Here is a 22,501-nt window from a genome sequence, read left to right on the forward strand (position 1 = left end):
TATAGCCTAAACATGAGAACTCATCTCAAAATAATAGTCTGGTGCGTGACAAAGCCTATACAGTCAGGGGCGTAGCTTTCAATGGGCCGGGGGGCGCCCGACCCCCCGAACTTTTCGCTCAGTAGTGCTATGTATTACGTTTCGTATAGAATTTTGTAGGTATATACGTTTTCGCCCCCCCCCCCCCCCCGGGTGGAAAATTTCAAGCTTCGACACTGTATACAGTCCTTCCGTAACAACTTGGAAATGGGTGGGGAATAATTAATAACCACCAGGGCCAGCCCTGAGGGTGTGCGGGGTGGGCCGCCGCTCAGGCCCAAACCCGCAAAGGGCCCGTAATTTTTAAAATTTATCTATATGTATTTATAATAAGTATATACATAAAATACATTTCAATCTTAAAAGGTAAACCAGGAGTGTTACAGTGGTTGGGAACTTTCTTTCAGAGTTTCATTAGATAATAATAACCACAGGTTCGATCCTGTAATACACTTTTTCTTATTTTTTTTCTTTGCTGAGAGTTCTTTTTAAATTAATTTACATTGCGATGCCAAAATCCATAGCTTGAGATCATGATATTATTATTTTATTTAATCGCTTCTATTCAATATATTGTTTAACTTACATTGTAGATATATATTTTATAGAATGCGTGTGGGATTTTGTTTGTTTGTAATTATGAATTTCTTATTCTTTTATAAACTTTCATTAAACAAACTTAAATACTCATGCTATTAAAATGTCTAGCTTACCACTAGTATGTTTGTTTATTATGAATAAATTGTTATTCTATAAATAACAATCGCAAACATAATAGTGATAGTAATGATTCACTTTTGTTTTTGTTTCGTTTTTGTGTTGCTATATCGAGTCCACTATCACAACAATAATGTAATGAGTCGAGCCGACAACAACTGAATTCCCCATGTAACGAATCCGAGGCAACACATGAATACATGGTTCAAAGTTTTTACGTTGTATTATGGTTTTTATATATGTGAATGACTGATTGATGAGTTTATATCATGGCAATTGGTGGGAAGGGCCCGGTTTTTTTTATCTTGCATAGGGCCATTTTTTTTAACATTCTCGGAGACGGCCCTGATAACCACTCTAGATTAAGAAACCAGACTCAAGTTACAGGCAAAGGCAGATAAATTCAGAGCCCAAAAATAATGAAATGGAAACATGTTTTAAGCTTTAACATGAACAAAGGCTAGACATTTTATATGATTAGCATGTTTATTAATCCTAAAATGTACATTATTATCGATATATTTTAGTTATACTTGCAGAAAACAAAGTACATCAAACATTAGTTAATTAAATAAAGCTCAGATAAGGAGAATCCATAAAAAGACAACTAAAAATATTACAATTTACCAAACAACTAATTATCTCACATCTCTTAACATTACCTACTAGATAAGATAGGAAACATAAGACAATATGGACACAAACTCTACCTAACTTTTTCAATCATTGGGGGGGGGGGGGGGGGGGGGGGGGGGAAGAAGCTCCTTTGAAGATGAGGAAATTGAGAGTCTCCAATGTGAAGTAGATAAAAGTTCCTTTGGTGTGAGTGAAGAAACATCCAAAATTTGAACCCACCACACATTGCCATCCATTTCCATACTTCTTGTCAAACTCCTGTCACCATTCAATCATTTGAATCAGTTCCATATCATCAAACTAACAAAAACCCTAAAAAGATCCAAATCTTTTTTCAAGATTCACCATACCCATACACATATACACACATACAAACATATATACATACACAAAGAGACATAAAGATGGAATCTTGAAGGTAAAAATTGAACCTTTTTGATATGGGCAGCAATGGATTTGCAATCAAGAACATCATAGAGATCTAAAGCTTGTGAAGCATAAGCCATGGCTTGGATCTGCATCTTGATTGGCATGTCTGTGTCTTCCACAAGTGCCTTACCTTCCAACATTATTATTATTATTTTTTTTACAAATTGGATTTTTTTTTGAGATATATGAAAGAAAAGTGATATATATAAACAGCCCTTTTGCAGGGGGGGGTGTTTATATATATGTTCAGGAGGAGGAAGAAGATAGAGTTTGGGGAAAGTGATCTATAGATGCTGACATTATTTGTCTTTTTTAAATAAGGAAATGACTAATTTCATAGTCATCTAGATTCCAACATTTGGTTTTTTCGTTTTATGAATGAAGTTCCGTTTGGCTTTTCAAAAAAAAAAAATCTAGATTCCAACATTTGCCCTTAATTTTCTTCTAGCGTTGAAATTGATGACAACTACTTCCCATTTTAAGGATGACTTCTGGGATTTTCGTCCCACTGTTTGTTCAGTTATTTCAGTGCAAATCAAATTTCAAATTTGTATCATTTCTGTTCCTGGTGTTCGTTAAACATGCCAATTCCGTATTTTTGTCCCAGTGTTTGCCCAGTTATGTCAGATCAAATTTTAAATTTGTATCATTTCCGTTCCTGATGTTCGTTAAACATGCCAATTCCGTCCAAAATACTAAGATTGAATCGAATAATTGGACAAACCACATGGACGAAAATGACAATTAACTCATGTTTTTTGGATGGAACTAGCATGTTTCAAGAATGTTAGTGACAGAAATGGTACAAATTTTAAAATTTGGCCTGAACTGACATGATTGGACAAATTACAGTGACGAAAATGACAAGTAACTCTTTAAGGATTTAGGGAGATATGGAAAAATGTTTTACAATAACCATATTTAAATAAGGATGGACGGGGCACCTTCGGGTACCTTCTTGCAGGTTCTCGGGTACACATGACAATACTGGTGCGTATTGAGCCTGAAAGACTGTGCAGGTGGTGGGTAGCTCAAGAACACTAGCATTAGTGGATGTGGGTTTTGACGGGTTCAAATCGGAGAGATGAGGTGTACAACGATGATTGGTTGTTGAAAATGTTCCGGCGGGTTACAACTCGTCCACCCTAAATGTATGTAAATTTGGATAATGTATATATAAGATGGTTATGTAGCTAACTAGTTTTTGCCCCGCCCGCGTTGCGGGGCAACAAGCCGAATATTTCTCTCTCATAACATGTATGTTTGTACAGATGGCAAAATCGTAAATTATATTTTAAAATGGAGGCGAAATCATAATTTTAAACTGAGAGCAAAATCATAATTTTTAGCTAGGGGAAAAAATATAATTTTATTTTGAACTGTGGGCATAAACGTAATTTTGAGGTAAGGGCAGGATCGTAATTTTGAGCTAGAGGAAAAAACAAAAATTTATTTTAAACTGGGTGCAAAAACGTAATTTTAAACGGAGGGCGAAACCGTAATTTGAAACTTGGAACAAAATTAAAAGTGAGTTTTTGAACCGAGGGCAAAAGCGTAATTTTGAGCTGGGAGCAAAATTAGAATTTTATTTTTAGCTGGGGGCAAAAACGTAATTTTATACAAAGGACGAAAACGTAATTTTAAACTGAAAATAAAATTTTATTAAATTAAAAATAAGTTGATCCTGGCACTATTCCTCTGACTTAGAATTCTGTATGTAGGAAAATTACGCCACTATGTAGTGAGAAACATCCCTAGGTGAGAGCATCTTGTGTGATATCCCTTCGATTTTTGTCTTTTTCTATTAGAAAACTCATGAGTGCGTTACCCCTTGTATTTTTCAAACTTTACTTTTGCTATTTTATTGTGTGTACGGTTGCAAACCACTGAATGTTCAACGAATAGTTGATAAATCATTCGGCGAGAAGTTCTATTGGTGTTCGTTTAGCTAAATGAACTTTTTTGTTTTTAGATTTTATTTGAATACTTCAAATTTCCGACAAATAAAATATTAAATAAGTATTAATGTATTATATATTATGTTCATGAATGTTTGTTCGTGTTCGTTTGTTTTCATTTGTGTTCATAAACATTCGTTTATGTTCGTTACCTAAAATTAACGAACGGATATAAACACGTTCATTTCCTTAAGTATTCATAAACAGTTCGTATACACATATATTTTCACAAGAAACGAACACGAACTAAACATTGTTCGCGTTCGTTCGATTCATTATAGTTATCAAAGATTACATAAATAAATATAAATAAATATGTCATTTTCTTAGGTTGGAGGGTGTGGTATAAAGCTCATAGGAGCTTTATCACGCCACCTCACCGCCACGTCACATAGGGGGCTTTAAAGCCCCTTCCTTTAACTTGCAGGGTCTTTACACTATAACGCCCCCCTTTGACCAACACCTTCATCGTTCAAATCAATTTCCCCTTGTTAACGTGCTGACAGGCATAGGATGGCGCCCCCCTTTCACTGCCGCGATATGGCCTGTGACGCCCTCAAAGCGCTATAAAGGATGAGGTGGCGTTAAGCCACACCCACCGTCCTTACATTGGATTGCTTTTGTGATGCATTTAAACCGACATTTATTGCGACGTACGTTGGACAATACCATAAATCTTCCGGCACTTTCCTAAAATACAAGCCACGTGTAACACCATAAGAGAGAGTGTCATGCTACATCAAAGTTATTATATTCTTTATAGACTTGGCTTAATTTATACGAGTACCGTTAAGAAAAATATCATTTATATAGTCTTTAACCAAATCATTTAGTTTGTATAGTTTATATGATCATAATATTAATTCTAAGCAAATTGCATGCATGTCCGAATATTTAACCTATCTTCTTTTAACTATTTGACACTACATTAAATTCATACAATCATAAATTTACTTTTATATTTGATCCTTAAACAGTTTATTAGACTGAAGGGAGTGGGGCGTTCTCCCCCTCCAAGCCGTCTAATGCCGCCCTGCACACCATTCCCCTTAGGCGTTCCATGGGGGCGTCCCCCTTTGGGTATCCTCTGCAAGACGCCTGGCTTCCCCCCTTTGACCAATTATTATTATTATTTTTTTTAACCAAATCAAAATTAAATGGGTGCCACGTGTCGCAAGACGCCCTACCCAGCAAAGTTGCCCCACTCCCCCTTTTTTGCTCAAAATCCTCTAATCTGACGTGGCGCTACGTGTCGCAAGACGCCCTCTCAAAAGGATGCCCCACTCCCTTCAGTCTTAGGACGACTATTATAGAGCGTCACATTCTTCAGTCACCCTCACCGTCTCCACCCACGGTCCACACATTGTGAAATCAAACTAAAGTGGGGCTCATAGTAACGCTTTGGTTTGTTTAATTTTTCAACAGTTTAGTTTTGGTTTACAATAGTAAAAACCGTTCTTAACAATTTGACCTTAAACACTCTTAAACGTAAATATATCCATACAAATGACCATCTAGATACGAGTAATCCTCCATGTTTACCAATAAACTAAATATAAATATATAAAGCTTACGACAGATTAAGGATCAACATGGATACTTATATATTACCATCATAAATTATCATCAATTTATTTGTTAAAATCATTTTCTTCTTAGACCATGTGTAGTGGTAGAGAAAAATAATGCCTCACCATGGGACATTATTCGACACGTGTCATCCCAGTCAGCATGGGGCGTTATTGCGAAAGTGGTGTAGTGGGAATAATACCTAATAATGCCTCTTCCAATCATTAAACAAAAAAAAAGCAAAGAGATGGTGATTGGCTAATCAAACTTGGACACATGCAAAAGTGGAAGTTGTCAGACCATGCTCAACATTGATTGGTTAAGCAAATATGTACATAGCGTTATAATTAAAACGCCGGAAACCAATTTTTGAATTTAAAAAAAAAAAAAAAAAACGCCCCATGTAATGGGGGGAGGGGCGTTTTTAGGCGTTTTTTTCAATTTTTTTAAAAACAACGCCCCACTACGGGTGGCCTTATGGATAACCATAACCCTCGCTAAGTCCTTTTCCCCTAGCAAGAGCGTCTATAATGGATGTTTCAGGGCGGTTTAAGGGCATTTTTGAGAGCCTCATCTGTATATAAAGATGAGGGGCGTTTTTTTTGCTGTGAGAGGGGCAACTTGGTCAGGTGGTGATGTGACAGTGTTTTTGAAAGTTACCGTTACGGTGCTCTAGATATATACGGTTTGACAGCTAAAATGTTAATAAAAATATATATATATCTTGAGAAAGACATCATATAGTGCATTAATAATCAATTATCACTAAATCAAGTATGACAATAAAAGATTAAATCTTTTTGCAAACTACTTTAACATGCATCAACCCTTTAGACCACAGGGGTTAACAATGGTTCATTAGAAAAATGAGCCACCAGATTTGCCACAACAAGATCAGCCATTGCCTTACGCGTTTCAACCGTGCAAGTCCCCACATGCGGCGACAGAACCACGTTATCAAGATCAATGAGTTGCACGGGCACATCGGGCTCATGTTCAAACACATCAAGCCCTGCACCACCTAGTCTACCTTCAACAAGAGCCGTCACGAGCTCCTGTTCGTCAATATGAGCCCCTCGTCCGATGTTTATGATAAACCCGTTCGGCCCCAAAGCATCAATGACTTCGCGGTTGACTATATGATGAGTTGCTTTAGTCAATGAACAAGCAATCACTAGGATCTCACAGTTGGAAGCCAGTTCAATCACATTTGGGTAATACTTGTAACCCGAATTCGGTTTTTCGGATCTGGAGTAGTAACAAACCTGGGAAGTAAATGATTTCAATCTCTTGGCTATTGCTGACCCAATCCTCCCCAACCCAATGATCCCTACCGATTTCCCACTAACCTGCAAGTAAAAAATTTGTTAATGAAGCTCAACATCTATCCAAGTTATTATTATTAAGAGTTAAATGTCATTTTAGTCCCTGTGGTTTGGGTCATTTTACCAGTTTAGTCCAAAGGTTTTATTTTTCGCCTGCGGGCCAAAAATGTTTCACCGTTGCCATTTTAGTCCACTGGGTTAACTTCATCCATTTTTTCTGTTAAAGAGAAGGGCAATTCGGTCATTTTATATTTAATTCTGTTAACTAGAAGGGCAATTCAGCCGTATAAAATGACCGAATTGCCCTTCTCGTTAACAAAAAAAATGGATGAAGTTAACCCAGTTGACTAAAATGGCAACGCTGAAACCTTTTTGGACCCTAGGCGAAAAATGAAACCTTTGGACTAAACTGACAAAATGGCCCAAACCACAGGGAGTAAAATGACATTTAACTCTATTATTAATTAGAGGTGAAAAAAATAAACCGGTTCCGGAACTGGAACTGATAAGAAACCATAACCAAGTATCGCTAGTAACTGGTTCTCCATACCCTACCCTAAGCTATCAGGTTCTAACCCTATGATTTGAAACCGGTTCCAACTCAGATATAACCAACCCGAAAAACCCGGATCCGGATCCAAACCGGACCGATCACTTCCTTCTATAAAAACCGCTTTCCCACACCCGACACAGTACCACCAATACTTGGTTATTGAGTCATTGACTAGAATCGAAACCGATTCATTCCGGATGACAAACCGACCTGATACTGTACCAACAATATCAGTACCACGTCGGTTTTGACTGAACAACGGTATCAGTGCTATCGGAACCATTACTGATATTTGTTTTTATGATTTCCGATCAATGTAAACACGCGTCAACTTTTGACAATCTAAGAATTTATTTAAAAATCAAGAATTGTGTTAAAGTTGCAAGAAACATACTTTTGTAGTCAATCCAAAATCTCGTTGCTTCCACAACTCATTTCTAACAAAACGATCACACGCACAAATCTTTCTAACAGTAGCCAAAATCAACAACACAGCCAAATCAGCAACTTCTTCAGTCAACATATCAGGAGTAGACGTAACCCTAATACCCTTTTCAACACATTTCACCAAATCGATCTTATCTAACCCAGAACTGTGACTGGAAATGATCTCCAGACACGGAAGTGATTCGATCAAATCGGAGTCTGCTCCGTGGACTCCGTTGCCTACGACTGCTCTGATTGAGTGCGACTGGTGGTTGAAGAAGTCTTGTTTTGATGGGATCTCCCATGATTTGAAGAGGGTGAAGCGGGTTGTGAGTTGTTGTTGGAGATATTGGGACATTGGGCAGGTTAACCATACGCCTGGCTTTTTGTCCATCAGCTGTTCGATGAAATGCTTCAGAGAACAAAGCCACTAATAGTGATTGGAGGTCATGGGTTGAATACGTTATTGAGTATGCAAATGAGCTTATGGGTCCCAGCGGCGGATCTAGAAAATCCGTCAAGCCGTAACGTTTTATAAATAAGCCGTAACGAAATCGAAAAAACCTCAAATTTTTCCAAAATTTACACTAATTTTTCCAATTTTTTCCGCGCCAAGCCGTAGCGGGCGTTGCCCCCCGGCCTAAGGTATATCCGCCACTGATGGGTCCGATCAACACAGGTTTTTATACCGTACCGGATTTTGCTTAAAAACGGTTTAACCAGATATATCGGACGGTTTGAACCGGTTTTTACCGGATTTTGCTCAAAAACGGTTTAACCAGATGTATCAGACGGTTTGAACCGGTTTTTAACACATTGGGTTTGCCGGGAACAAATTTTGTTTCGGTTTAAGTCAGGCGATTTTTGGGGGTAATCTCTTACAAAACATTGTGATACCAAGTGGACACATGGTACATAGATATTTTTATTTATTAGATTGTATAAATATAAATATATATACGATAAGGATCCGTTAAGAACCACTCTTTATTACGAGAACCGCGAGAACCAATGTGAACACAACAAAAAATACCTAAAAAAATTTAAAAACACACAAATGCTTAAACCTTTCTTTAATATTTAAGATTTTTAAATTAGCTAGATTTCCTCATCTCATGAAATTTCAGATGTTAAAATCTTGCATATATTAAGGATCAAACTAACCATAATCCAAGTCATTCCAAGAGTTATAATTCACAGATTAAAATCCATCTTTTTAAAAGCATAAAACCCACCAAAAATATATACTTGTACCGAGACCTTTTCACCTAATACTTGGAAAAAGTCGCCCTGAATGCCACCTGTCGGGCGTAAGCTGTGGGGTCCATAAGTTTTTTTCTAACGGGCTCTCATGGTTACCAAAAAACTAGCTGTGGGGTCCATAAGTTTTTTTCTAACGGGCTCTCATGGTTACCAAAAAACTAGCTGTGGGGTCCATAAGTTTTTTTCTAACGGGCTCTCATGGTTACCAAAAAACTACTTGCAAAAAGTCGAGTATGTTTCATAAGTATCGTCTTAACTCTTAACTGCAACTATAATCACTGATCTTCACATCGTAAACCCCTCTTGATATTCTGCAGGGTGCTTGATATTAGTGTGTTAACCGACTCCACGGATTCCATACTAAGTTTAGACGTCGGTGAGTCACTTGTAAGAATCTGAAAACCAACTGTTAGTAATGACCCATTTTCCCAACTTTGCTTATCTGCCTTTGATGTGATCACCAACGGCCGTGATTCAATCCCATCTGGTAGAATCGAAAACCCCGAGGGTAATATCGAGATACTTCTAGAGTCACAACCAGCCATTACCGATTGCATGGCGCTCACCGCCACTCGTGCACATACCACCATGGATTCGTATGCGTTTGTACAACTATCCTGGACCATCCACATGTTATCTTTCGACTTCATTTTCTAGATTCAAGAAACAAAGTTAATAAGATACCATTATATTTACATTATGACACCACTACGTCGGTACTAATTACAATGCGACTAATATACTTGTATGCTAATAGAGAAGAAACGAATCTTACATGGATGGAAACGGTATTTACTCGATCTTGTCCTTTAGCCAAGTTTGCTATAGATTGCACTGGACCACCACTTGACATAATATCCCACTGAATATTCAGGTGATAATAACAATAATATTAAAACTTTTTTTTAAGAGGATGCAAGATGGTTGGATAATGGGTCACAACTCAAAGGGGGTTCGGGTCGAAACGAGTTGTTTCTGTACGGGTCGAAATGAAAAATAAAAGAACAGGTTGGGTTCATCCACACACACTTTTTTGGTCCACCACTCACGACTACTTATAGATATATAATACTCACGACTACACGGATGGTCCCTGTGGTTTACCAAAATTTTGGATTTGGTCCCTAGCTTTTCAAAAGTACACATATAGTCCCCGTGGTTTGCACCTTGTAACGCATTTAGTCCACAGCTTTTCCAAAAGTACATGGATGGTCCCTACGGTTTGCACTTTGTAACGCATTTAGTCCCTAACTTGGACATGCTAAAACCTTTAGATTTGTCCTTTAGATTTATTGGCTGGGGACTTAATGTGTTATAAAGTGCAAACGAGCGTGTACCTCTGGAAAGCTAAGGACCAAATCCAAAATTTTGGTAAACCACAGGGACCATTTGTGTACAAAAATCTTCTAAACCTTGTATATTCTTTCAAGAGGCAGCAAGATGAGTGAGTAGGGCGTGTAACACGTAACTATGCAAAGAGGTATTGTGTTAAAAAGGGTCATTTTTTTATGTTCGAAATGAAAAATCGGGTTGGGCTGACCCACAAAAACACCTTTTGGCCTTTTTTTTTACATTTAGTAGATATAAAATATATAAACTATATTTAAAAAAAAACAATAATAATCTATATCTTGGAACAACATTTAGCTAATTTTTAGCAATTTTTTTTCTTTGCTTTATTAAGTTTGACCCGTTTGAGATAAAACACGACCCATAACAACCTATTCATAAGGAAAAAATGGGTAAAACTGTCACCTGTAAGTCTTTTTATACATTATTCTTTGCATAATAACTTCAAAAATCTTAGAAAATCTCTAAAAGGTGATCATGTATACCTCATTTCTTTGATTGTCGTCTCTCAAGAAATCAAAAAGAACAGCGTGAGAAACGGGCAACCATATAGATGAAACTGCACATAGTATCACTCCTAACGGTTCACCAGGATCATTTAGGTTCATTCTGGAAGCCACCCTTATATCATATCCTGTTTTACTCGGTATCTTTTTCCATGTGCGATCGCTAGAGCCTCCTAGTGCTCGACCAAAACTCCACGTCATTCTCTGAGCCAATTTCAAAATACTTTTCCTCCCCGCCAGTGTACCAATACCTTATTGAACGTCCATTTTCGTATACAGTTATACAAAAACAATATATTAAAGCAGAGTATGAAGATATCGAAATTTTAAAGGTTATTATTACCATTAAAAACGACCAACATACTTTCTCATTTGCACAATAAAAGTCCCTCAACCAAATGTTGACATACTGTGTAAGTAACCATGTTTGTATAAAGAGTAAAGTACACAAATGGTCCCTGTGGTTTACCAAAATTTTGGATTTGGTCCCTAGCTTTCCAAAAAACAAAGATGGCCCATGTGGTTTGCACTTTGTAACGCATTTAGTCCCCAGCTTTTTCAAAAGTACATGGATGGTCCTTGTGGTTTGCACTTTGTAACGCATTTAGTCCCCAGCTTTTGCAAAAGTACATGGATGGTCCATGTGGTTTGCACTTTGTAACGCATTTAGTCCCCAATATTTTCAAAAGTACATGGATGGTCCCTGTGGTTTGCACTTTGTGATACATCTAGTCCCTAACTAGGACATGCTAAAACCTTTAAGTTTGTTGTCTGGGGACTAAATGTGTTACAAATTGCAAACCACAAGGACCATCTATGTACTTTTGGAAAGCTAGGGACCAAATCCAAAATTTTAGTAAACCACAGGGAGCAACGTGTACTTCACTCTTGTATAAATTTAACAAGTTCATGAACTTTCATGTGTCAAAATATTGGTTGAGGGACTCTTTCATGCAAAATGAGAAAGCACCTTGATTTTTTAGGATATTAAAACAAATTTAAATACCAGTAGAATCGTTATTAGGAACATTTGTTGCAAGGAAGAACACAAGACGCTCGCATTGCTGCTGCAATGTGGCCATCCAACGCCTTGCACCAAAAGCAACACCACTATTGATGATCGCACGGTACATAGAATGAGCTACGATTTTTTCGCATTCAACATGCTCTATCCAGGTCACCTAACAGAATACAATTGGACATACTTCATTTTTTTTAATTGCATACGTATTATTAGCTGTGATATTTGTGCTTTACCTTACAGTGACCGTTTAACTTGTCCTCAATAATGCAACCGGATGGATGTTTTCTACATCTAGCAAGGGATGCATCGATGTGTTTTTCTACATTATCGATAGATATGTCAACAATTGCCCACTTGTCAGCGTTCAATTGCTTCGAGTATCTAACGAAATACACTTCCCTTGTGGCCACTAACGGAGTTAGCATTTGCAGCTCAGCAAACATCTGTAACAAATATAAATATCAACCGACTTTGTCTAGATTTACGTTAAATTTGTCTATAAAAATATCAAGTATTTTGCTACCAATTGAACTGCACCGTTTCTGTTAGCACCCTGCCCGTTGCAGATAACATCGAGGGTAGCTGCTTTAGAGATCATGCATGGAAACATCTCTACGTATTCTCTCTGCAATATTAAGTAGACATAAGAAAATGACAAAATACACCTATCCAAACAAATAAATAATAGAGTTAATTGCCCGGATGGTCCCTGTGGTTTCACGTTTTTTCACGTTTAGTCCCCACCTTTTGAAAATAGCAGGTATGCTCCCTATGGTTTGTCACTTTGTTACTCGGATAGTCCCCTGACATTTACTCAGGGGACTATCCGAGTAACAAAATGACAAACCATAGGGAGCATACCTGCTATTTCAAACTAACTGACATCTACTCAGGGGACTATCCGAGTAACAAAACAACAAACCATAGGGAGCATACCTGCTATTTTCAAAAGATGGGGACTAAACGTGAAAAAACGTGAAACCACAGGGAGCATCCGGGCAATTAACTCTAAATAATAATAACATACTAGGGGCCTAGACTAATAACTATCTACAATTAACAGAACAATACCACATCCATGAAACTTTGAACCAACCGTGGTAGATCCACAAAGACAACGCCACTATCTCGAGATGCCTCAATGTATCTCAATTGTTGATTACTGCTTGAATTCACGGTGGAGAACTTGTTCAAGTATACATCATAATTAAGTATTTCTCGGCCCCTTTCAACGCTCTCGACCCATAGTGGTTCACTGACACTAGCCATCTTTACAAGCTCTTCCATAGCTAGATTTACAATGTCCATTATCCGAGATTTTTCAGGCCCGTATACCCCACTACACAAATCTAATGAACTTTTGTTTTCATTGTCGTTTCCGGCAGAACATGAGTTTGTCGGTGATGTTCCTTGCGGGTGTTTCCCGATTGATTTTCTCAGCGTCTCAATCTACACAAAACTCCAGTTGATTAACTAACCTGTAATGCATAGCTCTCAGAGTGTATATTAAAAGCTAGAGGGTCGGCCTGTAATGTAAACGAACCAAATGTTCATGAACTGTTTGTGAATTTGTTTGGCAGGAAGTTCGTTTACGAACATGAGCAATTTTTTTTTGTTGATTTAACTAAACGAACGATCATGAACACATGTGTCAATTTATGTTCATTTATTTGCATTTGTTTATGTCCGTTTAAATTTTTATAAATACATAAACAGTTATATTTATATAAATATAAAGATAAAAAGGGGTTTCAAACTACTTATATAAATAAAACTAATTGGTACTTGGGCATTCTAGTAATAAAAATGTGCTTTCCAATGATCAACCAATAAATTATATAAAAAAGGCTACTTTTTGTCCATTTATGTTTGTCATTTGTGTTCATTTGCGTTCGTTTATGTTTGTTCATTTGTGTTATATTATGTTTGTTTAAGTTTCTGGAAGCAGTCTCTCTATTCCTACGGGGTAGAGGTAAGGCTGTCTACATCTTACCCTCCTTAGACAGTCAGACCCTACCTTAGCTTTGTTGTTGGTGGGATTTACCGAGTATGATGATATATATATATGTTTGTTTAAGTTTCTTTGTTTATGTTCGTTTCCGTCCATGAACTGTTCGTTTAGGTTTTAAATGAATGAACGAACATGAACAAAAAAAATGTGTTCGGAGATTATATGTTCGTGTTCGGTTCAAGTTAAATGAACAAACACGAACATGCCTATGTTCGTGTTCGTTCGGTTCATTTACAGGCCTACTTGGGGGTGTTTGGAACGAGTGTTCGGATCTGAGGGTATTTGGTTTAATAGTGTTTTGAGTATGTTTGGTTTAATGAATCAGGTTTGATACCCATACAGTCGGTATCCTCCATACCCACATAAAGAGTTACATTTTGAAATCCATACCCATTCCCAATATCCACACCCTGTTATTAAACCATACCCATAGTGATTCCTGAGTGCAAACCAAACACCACCCTAATTCAGATGAAGAACTAATAACTGTGCAACCTGGGATTTAAGTTTAGCATTTTCAACCCGAAGCTGTTGTTCTTCGTTGTTAGTGGTGGCATCCTTGCTAGAACTACCGCAGTTAGAACAAGTACCCTTCTTAATCATCTCCCTTAATAACTTATTTTCGTCACGTAACGTATCCAATTCTGATTTCAACAACGAATTTTCATGGCGTTCTTGTATACCCTGCAATGGCAACACAAGTTCTCCATCACTATTTGTGCAACCTGCATATGTATGACATGGTTCTTTTTAACATAACCAAAAAGGTCAGTTTGTGATAGCAAATATGAAAACCTTGATTTGCGTACGGCGGTTTTGAAACCAGAATTTCACTTGTCTTGGATGAAGTCCTAACCGCTTGCTCAACTGTTGTCTTTGCGACTCGTCTGGATGAGGCGACTCCTTAAATAGCCTGTAAAATGGAAGTCAACCATGGATCTTTTAACACAACCATGCATATCACAAACTCAAAGGACTAAATTTGACATACCACAAACTAAAAGGACCAAATTTGACATTGTAAATCGGACAATACTAAGCCAAGCTTCACCACATCACCTTTAAAAAAATGTGACACGTCACACGCATGCTGTGACGTTATCGTTATCGTTATCGTTATCGTTATCGTTATCGTTATCGTTATTAAACTATAAGAGGAAAGAAAGAGGTTTACATAAGGCTTTAAACTTGGACTATTCATATCGGGAGCAGTCGTACCCAAGGTGGCAGCCGTCGTTAGACTGTGCTATTGAGGCTTTAAAGGGAAAAAAGAAAGCGGTGCCACGTAGACGCCACGTAAGTAACCATCGTTCACCAGCCCATAATAGCGCTCCAAGTTGTGGTGAAAACGCCCCCTCCCCCTTGCAGCCATCGTTCAACCCACCAACAAGCTTGCCTCCTCCATGCACCATGCACACCATCCCCACCGAGCCTCCGCCCCACACCCCGTCCATGCGGTGTTCCTGGCTTGCACCCGGCTGATGTGGCACCGATGGCGATTGGCTTTGCCCGTGGGCACGCCGTCCTTATCTAAGGGCATAATCGGCGAAAGGTGGCGGGCCCAAAGTGAGATTTTTTTTTCAACTTGATTTATGATGCATTGGTAACTTGTACATTATATGTTTATTGACTTGTATACCATATTTATTTTTAATTCATATCATTTTTATGGTAATAATATATAGGGTAAAATAACAATTACTTTTATTTGTTATAATACAAAATAAAAATAACAATTATATTTTAAAAATAAACTTGATATGAAAAATGAAAAATTAATATAAAAAGCGGTGGTAACATGAAAATATAAGAATTTATAACTACATTTACAGTAATGGAAACAAAATTAATATAACGTTGAAAATAAAATAAACTTGATATTAAAAATTCTTCCTAACTAGTTAAACCACCCGGTACACTAGGTTAAACCGTTTCCGAGCCAAATCCGGTACGGTATAAAAACTGGATTTTAAAACATTGCTACCAATATAGACACATGTGTACATGTGTTTTTAGCCCCAGTATACCTAGAGACCAAGAGTTCAAATCCCATAAGTTGCAGAGATATCAATGATTAATACGAGTCATTCTTTTAGATCAAAATGAATTCTTAAGTTTTTATTTCAGGCAAATTTAAAATTGTTCGAATTGTGTAATCGTCAATTATTGACATTGGTAACCGACCCAAAGCAATTTGATTATAATTCAATTCGTTATATTAGGGTTCAAATCCTACAAGTTGTATGATTAATACGGGTAGATTAGGAGCAGTGGCTAGTGGCAAAGCTTTAGGGGGGGGGGGGGGGGTGCCCGACCCCCTCAGATACCAAAAATTTCTGAATTCTTTTTTTAGTTAAAATATTGGATTTTTAAGAATACGCGCCTATTGATTTGGATTTTAGGTATGGGTGAATGAATTTCTGACACTACCTGAAAACACGACACAAACCTAACACGAAATTTGCGGGTCTAGATTTAGTCTAAGCGGATTCAGGTCAGTTTCAGGTTGAACCTGTGAACCCGTTTAGCTAAACGGGTCGTGTTCGGGTCAACTCGGTCGAGTTGGTGGGTTGACCTGCTTAACCCATTTATATTATATTATATTTTTTATAATATGTTTTATATCATAAATTAAACTCGATGTATATTTTACATCATCATTGTCATATCTTGAAAAAGGAAATTGACATAAAATTTTATAATTTTAAATGTAATTGTATTATATAATATACATTTTTGTTTTTTTAGTAAATTTTAATTTTATTATATTTTACTTTGTGAACAAAATAAAATAATTCGGGTTGAACGCGTTGTGTTCGGATCAACCCGCGAATATTCAGGTCGGTACGGGTCGTGTTCGGGTTCATATCTATAACATAATTTTCGGATTCGTCTAAAATTTTCGGGTTCGGGTCGAACCCGCCAACCCGTGAATGCGAAGACACCCTGTTTAAAACCCCTAATTTTAGATGTACCGAGTTTTCGTTATGTGAGAGCATTTTAGTTTCCCTTTAAAAAAACAATAAAAAGGTAAAAAAAATAAAAAGAGTGGGTGACGTACGCTTCCAACTCATGAATTTGTTGGGCGGTGTGACGGTGGTACTTTTTCCTCTTCTTACTTTTATCACCGCCGTCGTCATCCGATGGTGATTTCGCCGGTCCGGAAGCTTCACTACTGATCTCCGTCACCGTCGTATTAGCACCCTCCTCTTTCCGATCATCCACTGCCTCCTCACCGTCACCAAAAACTCCCTGCCGTACAGTAACTGATCAAAATACATACATATATATATATATGTATGGATGAAACCGTAGGAAGGAAAGAAAACTGCAACTTACGAGAGTGAGAGCGAGAGAAGTAAGGTGATTGGAAGACGCCATTGAGTGTTTGTTGGTTTGATTTTGGTTAAGGGTGATTAGGCATGGTGTGTGTGTGTGTGTGTGTTGGTAGAGGAAGTGAGTGGGGGTGGGGGTTGACCGTTAGATATTGTTGGACCTTCCATTTGGTTTCCAACTAACTCATTTTCTTTTTAACTTTTCATCTTTAACTAGGGTTGGCTAATTGGGGCAAGTTTTAACTAGATGTTATGATTTTTTTTATTATATTGGTCATGTCACTTGTTAGTTGTCACCCTCAAAAATGGATACCAAGATATAATAATAATGATGTATTTCATATTATATACACCTCCCCTCCTTTTGTGGGAGGAAAGATGGTGGGTTTCACACACATGACACAAGTTTGTGAGATAAGGGTTTTATTGTTTAATTACTTTTTGTCATGTCATATGATACGGGTGAAATCTCGGGTGGTAAAACCAGCTTTAACCCTCTTATATGACTCGTTCGAACAGTCCTTTTGTTATATGGCCCGTATGAGGTTTGGTGTCCGATTATCACATCAATGATGATAATTGTATGATGTAAAATTGCTACCTTATGCTACTTGTTTGTAACTAGTAAAATAGCTCGTGTTACAATGTGGGAACTCGGTTGGTATCGGTTGAAAGTATCTAAGACGAAAGTTCATGATTCCCAAAAATATATATATGAGTATGTGTTTTACATTGATAAAAAATAACGAATATCGGTAACGATTTCTGTAGAACCAACATCAATACCAACATTGCTTGGTTAGAATGGTAACACTAACAATATAGTGATAGCAAAACATTTGAAAGAATTCTTAATATTAATAGAAATATCATGAATTATATATAAATACATTTACTTTGAGTTAAAAAAAGGAAAAAGCTCTTAAGAAAATACATGGGACACTTACCATCTTACCTCATTATTGACTTAGTTGATTAAAGGTTTTGTGTTATACCGAATAGACCTTGGTTTGAATCGCAATACCGATAATATTTTTTTTTGTTAAAAAACGTACGTTAGAAAAAACAAATGAAAGAAATTTCATGTTACAATGTTTTATTTTTAGTGAATTAGGAAAATAAAAGGGATAAAAATAAGAAGAGAAGGCAAAAATCAAGAAACTGGGAAAAAAAATCCTACCGTTCAATAGTAATTTGTAACTTGTAACTATATAGGATATACGTTTCCATGATAGAGTAATTTGCTAGGAAAAACGTTGAAAATAATCATTTTGGTAGTAATTTAGAACTTGTTAAAATATGTCTATAAACAACCAGAAAAATGTTTACTTTTAGGTTTTCCTTCTCTCAGCAACACGTTCAGATTTTTTGTCGCCTCCAAGTTGTGTTGCTAAGGTTTTATTTATTTTTTAATCGGTTGCTAATATATTAAGGCGTAAAACATGTTGAATCAGGGGCGGATCCAGGGGTGTCTTGGTTCCCGAGAACCCCCTCGATTTGGAAAAAATAGTGGAAATCTCGTATGATTTGGAAAAAATTAGTGAGAATCTGTCAAAAGGAACCCGGTGAAAAGTGTTTTTGGATCTGCCACTGTGTTGAGTGACCTGATTGGAACACTTTTGAATTGGATGAAAAAACCTTTATTTTTAATGAAAAATGAATGTTTAGTGACATGATTAGAACGTTTTTGAAACTTGAGTGACCTAATTGGAACACTTTTAAAACTTGGTTACTATTCTACAAAGTTACTCCTTTTTCGGATGTACGGTAAAAAGTGTATTAAACTGTAACAAATATAAATAATGTGGTAGACATGCTTAATGTATTTTAACACCAAAACTTAAAAATATAAGTGAAATTTGATACGCCAATGAAGTGTTGGTGGAATGGTATGGGAGAGACTTGATTTTCTAAGGGATCCGAGTTCAATTCCTGTTGTCCTCATTATTTTCTGAGGCACCTGGTGATGATGGGAGACTAAACGAGTAGGCAGAGATTGCTAGTTCGATCATTGAACTGAACGAGTTTTACCTCATCGCACTGTCGTGCCTTCCGGCGAGTGTTCACGGGCTTCGGCCCTAGGTGACGGTTTTCCCCGTTCGGAGGCGAGTGTATCCCGATGTGATGAATTTCGTCAGTAGCCTATTTGAAGGATACGTTAGTCGTTTAAAAAAATAATGAGTGAAATTTGATACACGTTTTTAGACCCGCAGGCATGATATGAAGATGTAATTAACATACGACGTAAACATACATTTATTGAGATTTAGTCGGATGAGTGAAAGTAAAAGTAAAATGTCAAAATGATCCTTATGGTTTGGGCAATTTTGTCACTGTAGTCCAAATATTTCATTTATCGTCTATACGTTCAAAAAGGTTTCACCATTGTCATTTTAGTCCAATTGACTTAACCCCATCCATGCTCCTCAGTTACTCAAGTTTGGCCGGAAAATGGTCGACGGTTTAATGTGATTGAATCTTCTATGCGTTTATAGGACACTTAAGGAAGGAGTGGGTTCAATCATATCCGAGTTAAAAGCAATTATGCTAATTTAATTTGATGTAATTGAGTCACAAAGTAATAGAACACAATCCGCCGAAAAGTCGACGATGATGAGGTTTCCTTTAAATTTTTTTTGCTGATTTTGCAGATTGGCCCTTGCTGTTTAAGTGAGATGACAAGTTGAAATTTAAAATTTATACACCCACCTTATAACTTTTAAAAGTGCCAATAATACTCCTTTTAGTTTCAACCTTTTATAAATTCCAACTATAACCCTTTATATGACAAAAATGCTTCTAAGTAATTGGAGAGTATGGATGGGGTTAAGTCAGTTGGACCAGAATGACAATGGTGAAACTTTTTTGGACCTATATGCGATAAATGAAACATTTGGACTATACTGTCAAAATTGCTCAAACCACATGGACCATTTTGGCGTTTTACTGGAAAGTCATAAAGCCCTTTGGTGGGGGTTATGCGACAAGTGGCGGAAAAGTGCAAGAGGGGGCTTTATGGGGGTTATATCACTAGAGGGTGTAGTGGTAAGAAGGTTATATAACCCCTTTAATTATAATTTATACATACATATGTATGTAAATATATGTGTGTGAGTGGTGGAGGAAGGGGCATGGCATGATAATTTTCGCGAGGAATCAAAGATCAAACCCCATAACGTCGGCTATAATGGTGTTGTCGGGCGCTATGGGATGCTATACCCCTCTCCGGCATGATATAAGGCCCCATTACGGAGGGTCTTTAAGTAGAAGTGTACGTAACACGGTTATAGACGTTCAACCAATCCGAACAAATTTACTTTCATAAATTTCTTTATCATAGGTAATAAAGTTCAGAAAACAATAATATGTTTTATGGCCCATGGTGGGGTTGAAGAGCTAAAAAAAATTGGAGGCTACTAAATAAAAGGTTGGTCCCTTTTGAGACCTTGGCTTCCATTAAAGGTTGGTGCATTAATGAGGATGCCGACATGTCATAATTTCTTCATAAAAATAACAAAACAAAGACTTGCTAAATTAAATTTTATTATTTTGGGTTTTGAGATTCATGATTTTTGTGGTCAATCTAAGCTACGAGGAGTTTAATGTACACACAATTAGATCCATTGTTTGGATTGTGTGCATTTTCATATAAAAGAATAAGTTATATTTGGGTCGTATGCTTTTAACTTATTATTTTATATGATAATAATGTATGTAAAATTTGCCCACTCTAAGGGTGTTTAATCGTGTTTTAAAGTGTTTAATTATCAGGTTTTACATGATTATGTGTATGAAAATGGATTACTTTGAGTTGGTTTTAATTTACATGTACTCGGAGCATAATGGATGGCTTTTAGAACTTGACGAAAGGTTTTCGGGAGGCCTTACGGATAGAGGGGGCAATCTTGACCCAAAGCCTTCCAAGTGGGTCAATTTGGGTTGATTTTAAAATTATATGGGTTGGTTTGGGTTAGATATTTTAACTAAATGGGTCACAATGGGTCACTTGAAATTTCATCTTTTTATTTTCGGGTCAAAGCGGGTCGACAACATTAAAGAATTGGGTCGATGTGGGTTAGTGTCTTAAAGAAACGGGGAAGGTTTCGGATCGGAATGGGTTTCGAGCCGGTATAACTATCTGCACGACACGGGTTACGGCACGAAACGGGTTCAGTTCAAATTGAGTTTCGTGCCGAGACAGGTTTCGACACGACGCAGGTTTTGGATCGGAACGGGGTCGGTTCGGGTCAGGTTTCGGGCCGACACGGGTTTTTGCACGGGACGGGTTTCAGATCGCAACGGGTTTTGGGACGACAAGAGTTTCTGCACGGGACAGGTTTCGGGGCGGGTTTCGTACCGTTTCGACCCGTACCGTTTAGAACCGAACCGTTTCGACGCGAACCGTTTTGACGCATACCGTTTCGACGCGAACCGTTTTGACCCGTTCCGTTTCAAACCGAACTGTTTCGACACGAACCGCTTCGACCCGTACCATTTCGACGCGGACCGTTTTAACTCGAACCGTTTTGACCCGTACCGTTTCGAAGCGAACCGTTTCGACGCGGACCGTTTCAATGCGTACCGTTTCGACCCGTACCATTTCTAACCGACGCGAACCGTTTCGACGCGTACTGTTTCGACCATTACCGTTTCGAACCGAACCGTTTCGACAAATACCGTTTCGACAAATACCGTTTCGAACCGAACCGTTCCGACCGATACCGTACAGGATTTGAAAGTTCGAAGACGTCGTTTTGTGGTTCGTACAGGAGTTCCGGTGCCTTCTGAAGAGTTATTTTGTCTACTGTTAGGTTGTTTTTTGTTTGATTTTGATTATTATTTGTGTAAGTTTTGATTAATTGGATGTGTTTGTTATTGTCTTCCAGTATCTAAAGGTCCTGATTTTGAGTTTGTCTATACGAATCCAGAAAACAGTTATGGTAGCATGTAAGATGATAGCATTGATCCCAATTTTCTTTGTAATTGGTGTCATGTGTTGTTTTCATTGCTGGAAGTCGTTAAAGGTCATGTCCATTGCCTCATATAATGTGTCAGTTGAAACTCCTCAACTAGAATGCTATAAAAATCTTAGCCAGTACGTTCTGCAGCTTCAAGATGACATGGAGCTTGCTGAGAGAACACTGAAAAGCATTTTAAAATCTGTGACCAATTTGATCCAAAGTGCTGAAAAGCATTTTTTATCTGACCCGACCCGACCCGAAACCCGTTCTGACCCGGACCCGTTTTGACCCGAACCCGTTCTGACCCGAACCCGTTTCGACCCGAACCAAAACAACCCATTTTTTAACTGACCCGTTTTGACCCGGACCCGTTTTGACCCATGACCCAACCCGACCCGA

At 37.6% G+C, this 22,501-nt stretch overlaps 3 protein-coding genes across 4 annotated transcripts; all 3 read right to left on the reverse strand.

Annotated features, from left to right (window-relative positions):
• Positions 1–1,479: 1,479 nt before the first annotated feature.
• Positions 1,480–2,104, reverse strand: LOC110918905 (dynein light chain 1, cytoplasmic). Its single transcript, XM_022163185.2, has 2 exons — positions 1,824–2,104; positions 1,480–1,650 (listed from the first exon to the last, which is right to left on the reverse strand). The coding sequence occupies exons 1-2, from the start codon at positions 1,959–1,961 to the stop codon at positions 1,480–1,482; spliced, it is 309 nt and encodes a 102-aa protein (XP_022018877.1). The 5' UTR covers positions 1,962–2,104.
• A 3,944-nt stretch (positions 2,105–6,048) lies between these two features.
• Positions 6,049–8,129, reverse strand: LOC110917832 (glyoxylate/hydroxypyruvate/pyruvate reductase 2KGR). The gene is made up of 2 exons (XM_022162273.2): positions 7,621–8,129; positions 6,049–6,697 (listed from the first exon to the last, which is right to left on the reverse strand). The coding sequence occupies exons 1-2, from the start codon at positions 8,044–8,046 to the stop codon at positions 6,179–6,181; spliced, it is 945 nt and encodes a 314-aa protein (XP_022017965.1). The 5' UTR covers positions 8,047–8,129; the 3' UTR covers positions 6,049–6,178.
• A 651-nt stretch (positions 8,130–8,780) lies between these two features.
• On the reverse strand, positions 8,781–17,309 carry LOC110917831 (homeobox-leucine zipper protein GLABRA 2). Of its 2 annotated transcripts, XR_004884698.1 has the most exons (12): positions 17,146–17,309; positions 16,868–17,058; positions 14,602–14,719; positions 14,302–14,490; positions 12,867–13,244; positions 12,319–12,420; positions 12,029–12,238; positions 11,778–11,952; positions 10,751–11,022; positions 9,691–9,777; positions 9,133–9,568; positions 8,781–9,077 (listed from the first exon to the last, which is right to left on the reverse strand). XR_004884698.1 is itself a non-coding variant. In XM_022162272.2 (11 exons), the coding sequence occupies exons 1-11, from the start codon at positions 17,185–17,187 to the stop codon at positions 9,191–9,193; spliced, it is 2,142 nt and encodes a 713-aa protein (XP_022017964.1). In that variant the 5' UTR covers positions 17,188–17,309; the 3' UTR covers positions 8,781–9,190. The 2 variants fall into 2 exon arrangements, 1 of the variants encoding a protein (XP_022017964.1); XM_022162272.2 differs by having other exon boundaries at positions 8,781–9,568.
• Positions 17,310–22,501: the final 5,192 nt, after the last annotated feature.

The sequence above is a fragment of the Helianthus annuus genome, chromosome 16 (assembly GCF_002127325.2).
Source record: "Helianthus annuus cultivar XRQ/B chromosome 16, HanXRQr2.0-SUNRISE, whole genome shotgun sequence".
Taxonomy (NCBI): domain Eukaryota; kingdom Viridiplantae; phylum Streptophyta; class Magnoliopsida; order Asterales; family Asteraceae; genus Helianthus; species Helianthus annuus.

What these genes read in the sequence shown, in the direction of transcription:
- LOC110918905 (XM_022163185.2), bottom strand. Translation starts at nt 1,961, where the DNA reads ATGTTGGAAGGTAAGGCACTTGTGGAAGACACAGACATGCCAATCAAG. An exon ending in TTGCTGCCCATATCAAAAAG is followed by an intron (nt 1,651 to 1,823) that starts GTTCAATTTTTA and finishes GAATGGTGACAG; the next exon opens with GAGTTTGACAAGAAGTATGG.
- LOC110917831 (XM_022162272.2), bottom strand. Translation starts at nt 17,187, where the DNA reads ATGGCGTCTTCCAATCACCTTACTTCTCTCGCTCTCACTCTC. An exon ending in ATGCTAAACTTAAATCCCAG is followed by an intron (nt 13,245 to 14,301) that starts GTTGCACAGTTA and finishes AGTTTTGTGTAG; the next exon opens with ATTGAGACGCTGAGAAAATC. An exon ending in TCCTAATAACGATTCTACTG is followed by an intron (nt 11,023 to 11,777) that starts GTATTTAAATTT and finishes ACGTTCAATAAG; the next exon opens with GTATTGGTACACTGGCGGGG.
- LOC110917832 (XM_022162273.2), bottom strand. Translation starts at nt 8,046, where the DNA reads ATGGACAAAAAGCCAGGCGTATGGTTAACCTGCCCAATGTCCCAATAT. An exon ending in ATTTTGGATTGACTACAAAA is followed by an intron (nt 6,698 to 7,620) that starts GTATGTTTCTTG and finishes TTTTACTTGCAG; the next exon opens with GTTAGTGGGAAATCGGTAGG.